The sequence below is a fragment of the Heterodontus francisci genome, chromosome 2 (genome assembly GCF_036365525.1).
Source record: "Heterodontus francisci isolate sHetFra1 chromosome 2, sHetFra1.hap1, whole genome shotgun sequence".
Lineage (NCBI taxonomy): Eukaryota > Metazoa > Chordata > Chondrichthyes > Heterodontiformes > Heterodontidae > Heterodontus > Heterodontus francisci.
The window spans coordinates 220,035,994-220,050,390 of NC_090372.1; the positions used below are offsets into that span (position 1 = coordinate 220,035,994).

At 40.8% G+C, this 14,397-nt stretch overlaps 1 protein-coding gene across 2 annotated transcripts in view; it reads right to left on the minus strand.

The window, feature by feature from the left end:
- Positions 1–14,397, minus strand: part of zftraf1 (zinc finger TRAF-type containing 1) — a 204,447-nt gene that overhangs the window by 125,369 nt on the left and 64,681 nt on the right. For both annotated transcript variants that reach the window (XM_068015986.1, XM_068015976.1), the window contains exon 2: positions 1,642–1,880. In XM_068015986.1, coding sequence (XP_067872087.1) covers positions 1,642–1,880 — 239 coding nt within the window. The remainder of the gene's footprint in view (positions 1–1,641; positions 1,881–14,397) is intronic.

Genomic DNA, 14,397 nt, shown 5'->3' on the forward strand with positions numbered 1-14,397 from the left:
CAGAAGTGTGGTGAAGAATAATGTTTTTTTCCTCCATACTAACATTCAGGAATTTGGAAAGAAAAGTAGAGGACTGAATGTCAAAACGTGTTTATCACAGCCAAGCCTGCCGACAGTGTTGAAAACGAACTAAGGATATCCTCTGAACATTTGATATGGATTGAGTTAAAATGGCAGAATGCCTAAGTGCTTCTTACAAAGGAGATGGCAGACTGTCCTAATTGCACAGTCAGACTTTACTGAGCACGATCTTCCTAGAACACAAGGCTCGAAAACAGAGGAAATAATTGCAGTTGTTGGAATTCTTTGATGTCCTTATTTTCTTTCCCCAGTCTTACATAATCTAACATTTGTTTGCACATAAGAGATTCTCGTTTGTAAGCTAAATAGCAATTACATCAGAAATGGAGTACAAAGCACCAGGTTGCCAAACAGATGTGCACACTGCCAAAGTGAGGTATTTGGTCAGGATGTGGGAAAATAGAGGGGAGGAGTTACCCCAGGACGCCATGTATTTTTAAATATATTGCTAAAAATCAGCATTGGTAGAGGTCAGAGAACAAAGAGTGCACAAGACATAGAAATCAATTCGTAAACATTTAAATCAACTCTGCCCCAAGGCAGATCTCGTGGGTAATTGCTGCATTTAAAAAATGCAGCAATTTTAGCAACTCACTGAGAGGAATACTCTACACAGAATACGGATCTGGACCTGCAATCCCTCCAAAATGTTGAGCTCTCAATCTCAGTCTCAGGGCCCCAGGGGAAAGTGCTTTGAAGAGAGCTGGCCCCAGGACTGCTGACTTCAGTAGTAGTAGTAGTAGTCGTATTAGTGGTGGTGGTGGTGGCCGCCTGAGGAAACCTGGCTGTGCTCTAAAAATAATGCATTGCACAGGATGATCAAGACTGGAAGGGAAAAATTAATAAGTCTTGCATTCTAGAAAGTAAAAAAATACAAAGGCTAAAAAATGTGCTTTTTCATTTCATTCCTACGGTTTGTCAATTGAACTCTCCCAAGACATTGCTATTGAAAAAGATCCCAATGCATTTGTGCTGTCAGTGTTGCTTTCTGCAGTTTTAGTCTAACCCTATTGTAATATTTTAAGCTGTCCTAAGCCACTGCCTTAATGATTCTGCACTTCCTCCCACCGGTCAGCTTTCGAGGATCGACAGCTAGGATTGTTTTTCCCTACTGCACTGGACACATTCACAGGAGTTCTAATTATGAAAATTATCAGTTGAGAAATTGATGACCTGTTTGGAAGAGGCTGGTGTGTTTTTTCAAAAATATATATTCAACTAAAAAGGATAACAGTTATTCCTCTGCGTTCTTTACACTGGGGTTGGCATTTTCATGGGCATGGGACTGTCAAGGACCTGCCAATCGCTAGGACTCGACATTTAACGTTGGCCACTGCACACAAGACAGTGGGGGGAAAGCCAAGTGGGTGCTGCCACCACGAATCAGATAAAATTCTAAATTGCCCCCAAAACTTGCTCGTGCATGTCAAGTCACTTCTGCCACCTAAAATTGAGTGCCTGCACTCCCCTGGGTCCTATGCACTGTGAATAAAAAGCAGGATCAATAAGGGCCGTGATTTGGTTAATAAACTGCCTGGTTCTGAGGTTTAAGTGCATTACCTGTCCTGGCAGTCCTCCTTCTGGTGCCTCTCGAGAATGGAGCGTGGGAACTGCTTCAGGCAGAAGCCGCACTCGCTGGGAAGCTCGCTCACCGCCTTTTCCACGGCCAGGTTCCTGCAGCACAGGCTCTTGCTGATCTCGCAGCGGCAGTTCGGGCAGGTGGCCTGCTCCTCCTTCAGTCTGGCATCAGCCAGCAGGTGAATGAAACAGCCTGCACACATCAAGTGACCATTCGTGCACTGCCGGGCGGAAAGAAAACTTACATTTATACCAAGTTGGACACTGCAAGTCTGTTTGTTTTTTTTTGAACAGGAGGGAGGACAGTGCTGGGAAATTGAACATTTTTCGTTTTGCATTCAATTGACAGCATGAAGTACTCACAAGGTCAGGTATAGCACTAATCAGATGCAATGCAGAGCACTTCAGCCTCCTGCAATGCCCCGAAGCACCTGAATCCAAATTCAGAGCCACTGCTTGCCAAGCCAACAACTTCTGCTCACCATACTTACTGTCCTCATGGTCCCTCAAAGCTGGACTGCAGAACGAGTGCCATGTTATGCTGAACTTAGGGTAAGTTATTTAATTCCTGTCTGTTGGGGAAATGGATAGAGAGTTTTAAGCTCCTGTGGAAGTCCTCAACAGCCCTTCGAAATAGAGGAGGCCTTCACCTCCACCTTTCTTCAGCCGGACGCAAACCCAAATCCCAGAAGAGAGTGCTCTAACATATTCTACTTCCTCTCCTAATTGATTCAATGGGAACTGGTAACACTGTCAAGAATCTCTGGATGCAAGAGGAGCAGGGAGAAAGAGAAACAAAAGCAGCAGGTATACCTCGATTGACAGAATCCCACTAGCTGTGCACAGAACCAACAGACTACAGCAGCCAGTGACAATACTTTGCACCACATCAGTTTCACATTTGCAAAGAAGGTTGATTGGTGAAAGCACAGTGCAAATTCATCACTGGTGTGCTATGCCAATATTCAGTTTGTCAGCAACATCTTGTGGTCAATTCGAGAATACAGCTAAGATTTAGCTGAAAAGTAAATTCCAGATAGATTTCCAAAAACACATTTCTTGTCCTACAAGCAAAGTGGCATTTCTGAGATTTCAGACACATTTTATTTCACAAGATGGCAACAAAGCCAGGCAGTAAACCCCTGCATTTTGGTAAAGAAACGATGTTGGAATTCAAAACCATTCTTCATTTTACATTTACTTAACACTCTCTTCAAGCGTGCCACATATGATTTTCAATCAAAAGGGAGGACAGGGCCAGTTTTTTCCTGACATTGCTCAAGAATGGGTTAGACAGAGGTTGCGTGTGGGAGCATTCTTCTGATTTTCCACTGCACTATCTGGCCCACTGGCAACGCTATCCTGATTGCCCAATTTACAAATGAGAAAGAAAATAATTTTATCAGACATATATCAGTACAAATATTCCAAGGGAGTTTGCAAGGAAAGCTAGGTACAGTAAGATCACCTACCTTCTCTCTCTCCCTTTCTTATCCTCCACATACCTCAAAACAGGCCCAACATCTAATGGGGGAAAATCACCTGGATGGTGTCCCTCCATGAGTTCTAACCTTACTGAAGTCTCTCGAGGGCCATGTGATCTTTCCCCACTCCTAGGCTGTAGAAGAGCCGTGGCCACAACCCAGTCCGCGGTTCTTTTATCGATGGAGGTAGCCTGCAGGGTAGGTAATGCTTACACAGCAAAGGAAAACAATTTTGTCAAAATCTAGTAAAATGTCAAAACACTCCAAATGAGAGAGTTAGAAACAATGGGATAAGTGGGTGTATGAGAGATATGTGGAGGATAACATATTCAAAAAATGGGCAAGACCACAGCGAATGAAGGTAGTTAATCTTACTTCCTTCCTCATTCATTTATCCTCCATATACTTCAGGAATATGTTTCAGTACTGTTAGAAATTGCGTTGGACAATCTATAGTAAATCAAAGCTTGCCTCAAGGCTCAAAATGACTCCTTTTCTAAGGAGATGATTCATACAATCTTAATTCCTAATGGTGTTAACGCATTCATTGTAAATGCTTCATGGAGTTGAGTGCCTCTTCTGGTATGAGCTTATAAGGCTGCAGCAGAGTGTGTAAGGAGATGTTAACTTCATGTGGTAGCTGGTTCATAGATGTTCAGTCACCAGTTTCATCGCCAGTGAAGCTGAAGTAAATAAATCAGTTACAGAAAGCTCTAAAGATGTCGATGAAATCAAATCAACAGTTTGGTCGCATGGTGGTGAAAGGAATGAGGGATAGACTCTTCGGAAAGATGGAACTCTAAGCTCATTCATACGTTTTCCAAGATTGTCCTAAAAGTAGCCCAAGGTGAGCACCAAACTAATATACTGGATCGACTGAGAGACCAACATTCATTGAAGCATTGCATGTCTTAAGCCGAAGAAGATCAGAGGCTTTAAAGGAGCCATAACCTGAAGAGGCCAGGATCACACAAAGGGTCAATCTAAACTGCATGATCTGGGCCACCTTTATAAAAGGTCAATACTGGATAGTGGCCCCATCCCAAGTGGATTTTCCATCTGCAATAGCTGAATGTTAATGGTTCGGACTTTGAAATTTCAATGAGTACACATTTTGAAGAGATCAGTATCGTGGCAGTCCTTCTAGCTTATCTTTGCAGTACAAGATTTTTCTGGATACCAAGTGTATATTCTTCATTAAAGATGGAAAATGCAGCTGTCAAGGAACAGTCATGGGGCAGAATAAGTCTCATTTCAACAGATCCAGGAATTCAACCTACCCTTCCAAGTTCAAAGATGCAGAGCGGATACATGATCATTTTTATTTGAAGAACACAAGATCAGAATTTTTAGTAGACTTGTGTGCGTCATGGTCAGAAGGCAGAAAAGGGTTTGATTGTGCCTCACTTCTTTTTTGAAGTTGTTAACGTCACTTTCTGAGGGAGATCGTCATGAGCCTGGATTTGGCTAGGTGGAAGCTTAAAATGTGAAGTGTGCAATGTCATTTGAGAGATTATCAAGATCTTTAATCTTTTGTACCTTAAAAAATTACTCTAAGAATAGTGCAAGAACTATCTACTGAAGACAGTAGTAATTTTATCCAAAGAAAAACTTTAACTCCCAAGTTTAATAAGCTCTCAAAGCTTCTCCTGAATACCACCTAGATGGCATAAGGATGTCTGGAGTAGGACATCTTGAACAGTCAAACAATGCTTCTAATTCAGCAGCCAAACTCCAAGGAATTGTGCTGTCTGCATATTGCCATCCACCAGTGAAGCTGTGTTTTCTCTGTCTCTCACACAAAAGGAACGGTGTCATTCTGACATTAGTTTGAAGGAACCAACTGAAGACAAATAAACTTTTTAACGAATAAACTTGATGTGCACCCATCCTCATTTGCAAAGTGCCCTGGAATCACAGTCGATTGCTACTAACCATTCAATTTCCTTTGCTTTTCAAAAGGAAGGAATCTCTGTATGGTGAATTTTATCTGAAATTAGGTTGTCGTAGAAAGGGTACTGAAGTGGTTTACCAGGAATGATGGACTTCGGTTATGAGAAGTTGGAAAGGGTAGGACTGTTCTCCTTGGAACTGAGATTAAGAGGTGACCTAATAGAGCTTTTTAAGATTGAGAGGTTTTGATAGGGTAAAGAAAGAAAAACTATTCTGTCTGACAAGTGGGTCAATAACCAGAGGTCATAGATTCAAAAAATCATTGGCAAAAGATCTAGAGGGGAGATGAGACTTTTTCCCACTCAGTTATTGGCATCTGGAATGCTCTACCTGAAAAGAAGGCAGAAGCGGATTCCACATAATAATTGGAAAAGGGAGTTGAACATGTAGTTGAGGATGAGGAACTTACAGGGTTACGGACAAATGCTGGGATCTGGGACTCAGCATGACTGCTCTTTCAAAGAGCCAGCACAGGCTAAGTGGCCTCCTCTGCTACATTATTCTATGATCCTAGAAGACCCAAGCAATGGACGTGAGGGTTTTTTTTTTTTAAAAAGAGAAAGGAAGTTCATGAAAGTGTTTTTGCCTCAACTAAACAAATGTCAGATGATACCAAAGGGTCACCAGAATTAGCAAGATCCCCAAGATTTCACAAGTATATATCCACTGTAATAGAGTGGATGCAAACAGCATAGGCATCAACCCGAAGGCCAAAACTAAATCTGGTTAGGCAGAACAAAACACACTGATCGTGATCCAAGTTCAGTCAATGCAATCATAACCCAAAGGTCAAAGTCTCCTTTACCAAGAGGTATCTTTGCCAACAAATATTGATAAGGACAACTGTGGAAGCACCTGTCCTTGTACATGAAACACACAAAGTTAGCATGCTGGTGCAGCAAGTAATTAGGAAGGCAAATGGAATGTTGACATGCATTGCAAAAGGGATGGTGTAAAAAAAGTAGGGAAGTCTTGCTGCAACTGTACAGGGCATTGGTGAGACCACACCTAGAGTACTGCGTATAAGTTTTGGTATCCGGATATACTTGCATTGGAAGCAGTTCAGAGAAGGTTCACTAGACTGATTCCTGGGATGAAGGGGTTGCCTTATGAGGAAAGGTTAAGCAGGTTGTGCCTATACTCACTAGAGTTTAGAAAAATGAGAGGTGATCTTATTGAAAGATAAGATTCTAAGGGGGCTTGGCAGGGTAGATACTGAGAGGATATTTCCCCTTGTGAGGGAATCTAGAACTAGGGGGTACAGTTTCAGAATAAGGGGTCTAGCTTTTAAGAGGGGAGGAGGAATTTCTTCTCTCAGAGGGTCATCAATCTTTGGAATTCTCTTCCCCAGAGAGCAATGGAGGCTAAGTCATTGAATATATTCAAAGCTGAGTTAGACAGATAGACAAGGGAGTCAAGGGTTATGGGGGGCAGGCAGGAAAGTGGAGTCAAGGCCACAAGCAGATCAGCCATGATCTTATTAAATGGCTCGAGGGGCTGAATGACCTACTCCTGCTCCTACTTGTATTGTGCCTTATGGAAGTCAGACAGATGCTGTGACACTGGAATCTTCAGTGCCTGCTCATTCTAGGCTTCACAAGACTTGTAAAGAGACAGCTGGGTCAGAAAATCAATGATGCAGCAGAGAAGGAGTTAATTTGATCCATTGAGTGTATGCCGGAATAAAGTGAATGCAACTAGCACGATGCCTGCTCCCCAGCATCAGTACAAAGATCAAGAAATATATTGTCTCTTATTTGAGAAATTCCTCTGAAAATAAATATTTTTGCTTCACTTTAGAATTGGGCTGCAAACACAGCCCTGAATTTAAGTTCCCAGCAAGCATCGAGTGAAGTCCTGCAGTCCCCCAGTTTTTCATGGCAAACCTTTATGGAGAGATGGTGGCATTCCCCATGTCTGATGCGGTCTTTTGATGGAAGACTCATTGGAGGACACTTGCTGCCAAAAAAATCTCAATAAGAGGTGGAAAATTTGAAGCTTGATGCTGCCATGTGCTTCATTTCTGTTTTCCAAATTATACATCTCATCTCAAACTTATTTGAAATGACTCAAAAGCAATTCCAAAGCTTTGCAAATTTGAGATGTTTGCAAGAGAAACTTTGAGAACTAGTCCTACTGAAAGACCAAGAATCTGGACATTGTTGACTGGAGAATAAGAGGATTGATCTCATGGCATCAACTCAGAGTGCAGCATTGGAGGAGGAAACTAGGAGACTTTTGCAAATTTTCACAGATTGTAAAATTCTTGGAGGTTTCTCAGAGATTTTATCACCTATGGGCCTATCCTGAAGTATATGGAAAATAGATGAATGAGGAAGAAAGCAGTTAGTTGTGTTTTGGTGCCTATAAGAAAACCTGACAAAATGGTTAAAAATTGCTTGAGACTAGTAGTTAGGACAGCTCTTGTTCCATCAAATGCTCTGTTCCAGTTTAAAACATTAAAATATTTCACAACCCAGTGACATTTTGCGAATGAATCGGACAATTTAATAATATTAGCAAAATAAAAAATTGTCATCAGTAGTTAGCAGACAGAAGCACCACTCAGATCACTCCACAGTAACCAGAAACATGTGCTTTTCCAATAGATCACAGCAGATCATTGAAAGGGACGATACCTCCTGCTCTATAGAAAGGGTCCACAATGCAACCCAAGCCTGTTAATGCCCTCACTCATCCTGTGCCAAATACATTTGAATGCCTAGACGAGCATATAGCTCAAATGATGAATTATTACTATATAGTCTCTCTTACTCAAAACTCCATGCACACAATAAACATTTATTGGAGATGATAAGTTAAACTACACTGTTGATGACAGCAATACATAGAGCTGCACTTGTGTATCAGATATTCCTTCCTCTTCTGACATAGGGCCCTGATGTTAGTTGCATCAGCACTTTTGACTAGTTAACAGAGACCTTAGAATTTAACGAAGGCCTGCACGCAAGTTTTAAAATCAAACATCTTTCAGGAAAGAATTCAGGAATAGGAACAGTACGAGTTCTGCATGTACAGTTGGACTATGCTGAAAAAATACATTATGGTAATATTCTGCCTCATTTACAAAGCCATTTATTACCAAGAGTAACAGTAGTGCTATGTCTGAAGGTGGGTTTAAGAATCTACATGTGTTTTCACACAGCTTCCACTTCACAGTTTCCAGCAACAGAGCAACTAACTAATGTGCTCAGAATGAGACTACAGTGCTTGATGGAAGTGACTCAGGGTGTTACCCATTTAGCAAAGCCTTTTGTGTATGAGCCCTTGCAGTAGGACTTCTACGTTGGCTCCGGACCAGCTCAGGAACATTTTAAAGAGATACAAGTTACACCATATTTTTTAAGCTGTGTAGCCTAGGATTTAGGTCACATGGTCACTAAGAGCCAAAAATGGTTAGCTCTTAGTTTGAATTATGGAAATTACCCTATATTGGCAAGCAGAAGAGGTAAAATAAAACAAAGTGCTGGAAATACTCAGCAGGTCTGGCAGCATCTGTGAAGAGAGAAAGAGTCAACATTTCAGGTCTGTGCGGACAAGATGGATGTCCAAGACAGGACGCGCACAGATCGAGAGTGTAGAATTCTCTACTGAGCATGGCACCCTTCAGTGAAAGAGCTTTCCGCTTGTAAGAAAATATAGGTTCCATATGCTCAAAACAAGATTCAAGTCAGTCAGAGGTTAGTTGAAAAATGAGTAATTTCACTTTCAAGGTGTTCATAAACCTGAAGGCCATAGGATATTCTCCAACCAACTATCCAAGGTGACCCTTTTTCATTTAAGTCCTCAGAGTTGCGTCGTTCATGACACTAGCACAGCTTCCACTATCCAAAACCATTTGGTAATTCTGTCGCAAGAGCCAAAATATCAAGATGCTGCATTGGTCACTGATTCATCCCAGACTATGAAGGACACAGTCTGATTGGTTATGTGCTCGGCTACGAGTTCAGAGAGACAAGATTTGCTCAGCCAGCGAGAGGTCTTCAAGATGTCCAATCTACATTATCCAGATCTGACAAATGTTTATGGTTAGGAGAAGGTTGGATCTTAGCCACTCATGTTGGATAGTCCATTTGTTTGGCTGGTCCAAAGGGCTGTTGAAAATATCCAATGTAATATCTCTACTCCTGCTCCTGGATGGTCAGATCAGACTTGTTCTTTGAAGAAAATGAGAGTCAACCAACTACTTGAAAGCCAAGTCTGTTTGTACATCAAAATGTGCATGACTAAATTAATGTTCCTTCCAGATGTGTACTCAACAAAGATGGTGATCACAGGGAAGATGTGCAAGTAATAAAAGGCCGAATAGTAATCACGATGGATAAGCTTGCCAATCAGGTCCTGAATGCACCTGAGCCAAAGTAATTTGTGGTAGCAAACTTTTTTCAAATTCAAAGTCTTTAGTTCTATTCTGGGCCAGAACACCTCTGCCTTTAAAAGCAGAATCTTGAGCTTTCCTGGCTTAATGCAACTTCCTCTATGGCTGGAGATAAATTTTCATCACCTCTAGAGCTGAGCATTTTCAAGCAAGCATTTGACCATCCAAATAAAGTAATTCCTCTCAATTTTGGGGGTGGGTTGGGGAAGGTATAGTGAATAACAGTATCCACAGAGGCAGCATTACTTCGCTCATAATCCATCAAAACAGACTCCCACTTCAGCCAAAACCAGCCAAGTGTGTTATCCATCTAGGGTTTCCATCAGTGTTTGGAGAGGCAGTTCCTGGTAGTCATTGCTGCAGAGGAAAAGGAAAGACACTTCTTCCTGGCTGACATTTGTTTAAGATTTTTGGGTTGTGGTGTGGACCAACTTGAGGGCAAAGTACCATCATCATTCTAAAAGGATGTCCAGACCATGTATCACTTTTAGTCTGTAACTGGCAAGCAACAATCAAAAGGTAAGTGTTCCGAAGATTTATTTTGTAATTATGCCAGGAAACCCAATAGTTTTAGCCAAGTATATCTGGCATATAGAAGATCTTTGGCTATAGGTCTTTTGTCTGTAACAGTTCATCCATGGAAGACTGCTGCACTGGTTGTCTGTCTTGGTGGTATTGTTCATATTCAGTCAAACACTGTCCTACTTTATGAACAAACCCAACCTCATGTACTTGGCAGGAAACCATAGTGTCCTGCAAACAAAAAAAATCCAGCAACTGTAAATAGTTATTGATACAATTATATTTTGAGGGCAAGGATACTCTTTCCAATATTAGGGATTTTCCTATCTGCATTTATACTTGAAAACAAGAGGAATTTTGCTACAGATGGTATAAATAAAGAACCTTCAGTAGTTATAGAATTGCAAACAGTCTACCTATTTTCCAAATTCTCCTATATCACCCTCATACAACTCCAGACATAGGCAGGATGAAACTGGATAAGCATGCAAAGTAGTTAAATCTGCTGTGGTCCAACAGAGCTTCTGCTAGATTCCGAACTCGTTAAAAGAAATATGGCCATCATATACAAGACCTGAGCAAAATCCCTCTTCATTTGCATGCTGTGCTTCAGTGATGCTTCTAATGATTTAAGTGGTTGAAGATTTATACTCTCGTACCACGAATGTGAGGATAGTACAAGATGTTTCAGCTCAATTTCAGATGTATAAAAGAGTACCTTCCTCAGGAAATCATTTGCTTTGGGGTGAAGGGGGGGCGGGGGGGGGGAGAGGTGGGCAAGACTGATTAAGATGGGGTTCTCAGGCTGGTTCTTTGGTGATGCAGTTTTTTTGCAATGGCAACTTAATATTCAGTCACCCAAGAGAAGATCAATACTTTGCCACGTTTGAAGTTCTGGTATCTTGGTGTCAGAACCCAGATAATGAGCAGCTTTACACCTAAAGAGAGAATCCTGCAGGACTCCAATGCTCACTCTTCAACAAACAAAACTTTCAGTTCAATCAGTGGATTCATCTTAGGGTGATTTGGAGAGAAGCCTGCCTCACTTCATTGAGTGCGCTTCAAGAGACCTTCCAAAAGATAAGGCAGTCGCACCAAGTTCTTATGCTGACTTTTGGATGAGTTTCTCAGCCAAATAATTAGATATACACAAGTATTATGGGTAGGAAACGATTTGTAGCATCAACCAATGCTAAAGGACAGTTAGCTGGAAATACTAATGCAATAAAAATCCCTAGTAAGATGGTCCTGGATTAAACAGCACACATACATCGGCTAAGTCATTCATGCCTGAATTAAACTTTTATAAAACGTTTGAGGAAAACTAAGTTACTAGATTCTGCGCTTTCTCCAATGCTTCAATATCCTTTTCTGTTTAAAATCGTGAGGGGTCTAGAGAATAGAGAGAAACTGGTCCCACTGGCAGTAGGGTCTAGAACCAGAGGACACCGATTTAAGGTGATCGGCAAAAGAACCAAAGGTGATGTGAGGAGAAACCTTTATGCACCTAGTGGTTGGAATCTGGAATGCACTGCCTAAGAAGACGGTAGAAGCAGAGGAAGTTGTGGATTTCAAAAGGGAATTAGATAAGTACTTGAAGGGAAAGAAATCGCACAACTACAGGGAGGGGGCTGGGGAGCAAGACTAGATTAAAAAATTGCTCTTGAAGAGCTGGCACAGACTCGATGGGCTGAATGGCCTTCTGTGCTGTAACCATTCTATGATTCTAGAGCGTATGGCTCCAATTTGTGTTGTTGTTTGATGAGTTAACAGCACATGACTGTTATCAAAAGGAGAAAAAGCAAATAATGAGGATACAGCCCACATCAGGCAAATACAAAAGGGATGAAGAGCACCTCAGTTTCTGAAGGTTGGTGTGTTTTTCTGTATGATGAAAAATTCTATTTCCATACGCAGCTGAACAAATGAGGGAGCCTTAGCTTTTCCACAAGCTAATTCTAAGAAATAGTACTGATGATGCTCACAGGCAACTGATTCCGCCCACGAGAATCACTAATCGGGAAGAAACACAGTAGCACTACGTTGTTCTGATAATTTAAATTACATCCCAAATTCCAAAGAAAAGTTCTTGGTTGCTTGATTACAGAATGAACATGAGAAATTTTGGAAGTGGGAAAAGGTCATCAACACTAACAAGCTCATCTGATTTCCATAGATCTCAATTCCATCTGAGTATCGTCTCATATTCCTCAATCCATCCTCCCTCCAGCAACAAACTAACGGACCCCATTTACAGTCCACATCTGGAACCCATTTACAACACCCACTTCAATTGACTTTCGTGCTAACAATTCATGACTTTGCATTTTAAAAAACAGTCAGCTCAACTTCCCTTATTCCTAATCTTTAAACTCGTGTCTCCTGACATTTAAAAACGTTGCTTTAAAAAGTGCCCAAAGCTTTGTGCCTTCATTGGCTATGCAGGCGTGTAACCATAGAGCCTCACGGGTTACACATATAAAGTTTAAATCAACGTTCCCATTCATTTATCTCAAGCTGTACCGTTCTTTGTTCTGTGCATCTTGGTTACGATTTAGGATTTAACTACCAATAATGCTGACCATTACCCTTTCCAAATAATACAAATCAAACAAGAATACACAAAAGCATAAAGAGTTCCTCAGGCTTCAAGGGCCAGAACTGGTCCAAGACCTGTGGTTTTGGTGCCCTCGGCCTAAATCAAACTCATCAGTAACTTCAAACAACTTGAAAACTTCAGTCATCTTTCAGCCAAGAAGTAAACCCAATTACTTTAACTTTACCACATCAATTCTTGATAATCAAGTTGCTTGCCATGTACCCTCTCAAGAGCAGCAAATAATATTCACCCTGTGATTAGGTGACAAGGACAGCAGACATTATTCCTTATATGGTCGGACCAGTACTTTTAAGAGCAATACAAATATTTAATTGGTGCTCTTACCCTCCGTTCTGTTTTTCACTGTAGTTAAGTACCAGGCTGACACTTTTATATTTATCCATTATAACCCCTCAATCTCATTTCTAATCAGCATTGCAGCAGCCTGCACAGTAATCCCTCTTTTTATATCTTGTGCCCATATTAAGTTATATTTATATACTTATCCAGTGAACTGTCAAGTATTGGCCCAAACAGTTGAATGATATGAACCTGGTTCACACTGCTCATTATTTCACTCGGCTTTACAGTTCAGTATCTACAACCAGCCCATTCTATTTCAGAAGATATTTCAATTAAAACCCTAACTGTCTTAAAACTTCAGAAAAACACAAAAATGAATGCAGGCTTGTTTAAAAGTGACTAAACACTTTGCACTAGTTCCTTTTGTTTGTACGGTTACAATACTTTAGCTCTCCTGCATCACAGTTTATTCTGTAAAGATCGCTTTGCTGCAATTTTAAGCAGACGCTAGATCCCTCAGCAAGTAACAGAAGCTGGAGTCCGACTGCTCTTGCTGTAGCGATGTTATCCGAACCCTTAGATTGGATTACCATCTTAAATTCACTGTGGAGCTACCTGGTTATTATTTGAAAAAGAGTTAAACTTTCATGTAAGCAGAAGAGACTATGAACTGATAGTAATCTTTTTCTTTGATATGGTTATTTGTCCACTTTGCATTGTCACTTCATTAAACCTCCAGATTATGAATTTTAAGTGGGTAAGTGACACATTTTTCTTTCAAAAACCAGTAAACTTCTGAGTTGTTTCCTATTTAGCCTTCTAGCAAAATTAAAACCAGCTCTCCTTCCCAGTTTTAAATTTAGATAAATATCTATTATAAAAGCTTTATCTGCTACCATCCTTGCTACATAGTGTCAAGAGTTTTCTGATCAGGCATTTGTCAATATTAATCACTGTAAATTGCTATGTCAACTGTCACAATGCAGTTGCAAATCATGCCACTAGGTGGCTTTGTGAAGAATGTTTCTCCTCCAACTCCATCACCATCTTATATATTAAAAATAAACAAGTTCTGTTCAGTTGATGAATACAAGTGACTGGATCAATGAAGGAAAAAAATAAATTGAAACCAGGCAGCCGCCTGTGGCCCTTAACTTCGAGATTGCTTTGGTCTCAGAGCACCTGGGCAGCTCACATCAGAGTGTGGACTGGACTGCTCTATAGGCAGATGGTGTGGAATAATTTAGGAGAGAACTGAACAGATATTTAAGGTTGGCAGGAATTAGTTTCCGAGGCTAGCCAGATGAACTGCAGAGTCCATTTTTGGTGCTTCAATTCCCAAGGTTCTTCATTATACATCTCCTACTGTTATTTTCATACCTCTGAATGTGGAACTATTAGGAGTTACAAACCCTGTGATGTAACTTAGTTCCTTTCCTCTCAAATGCCAAACCTTAATCTTACTCCACCAAAAAGAG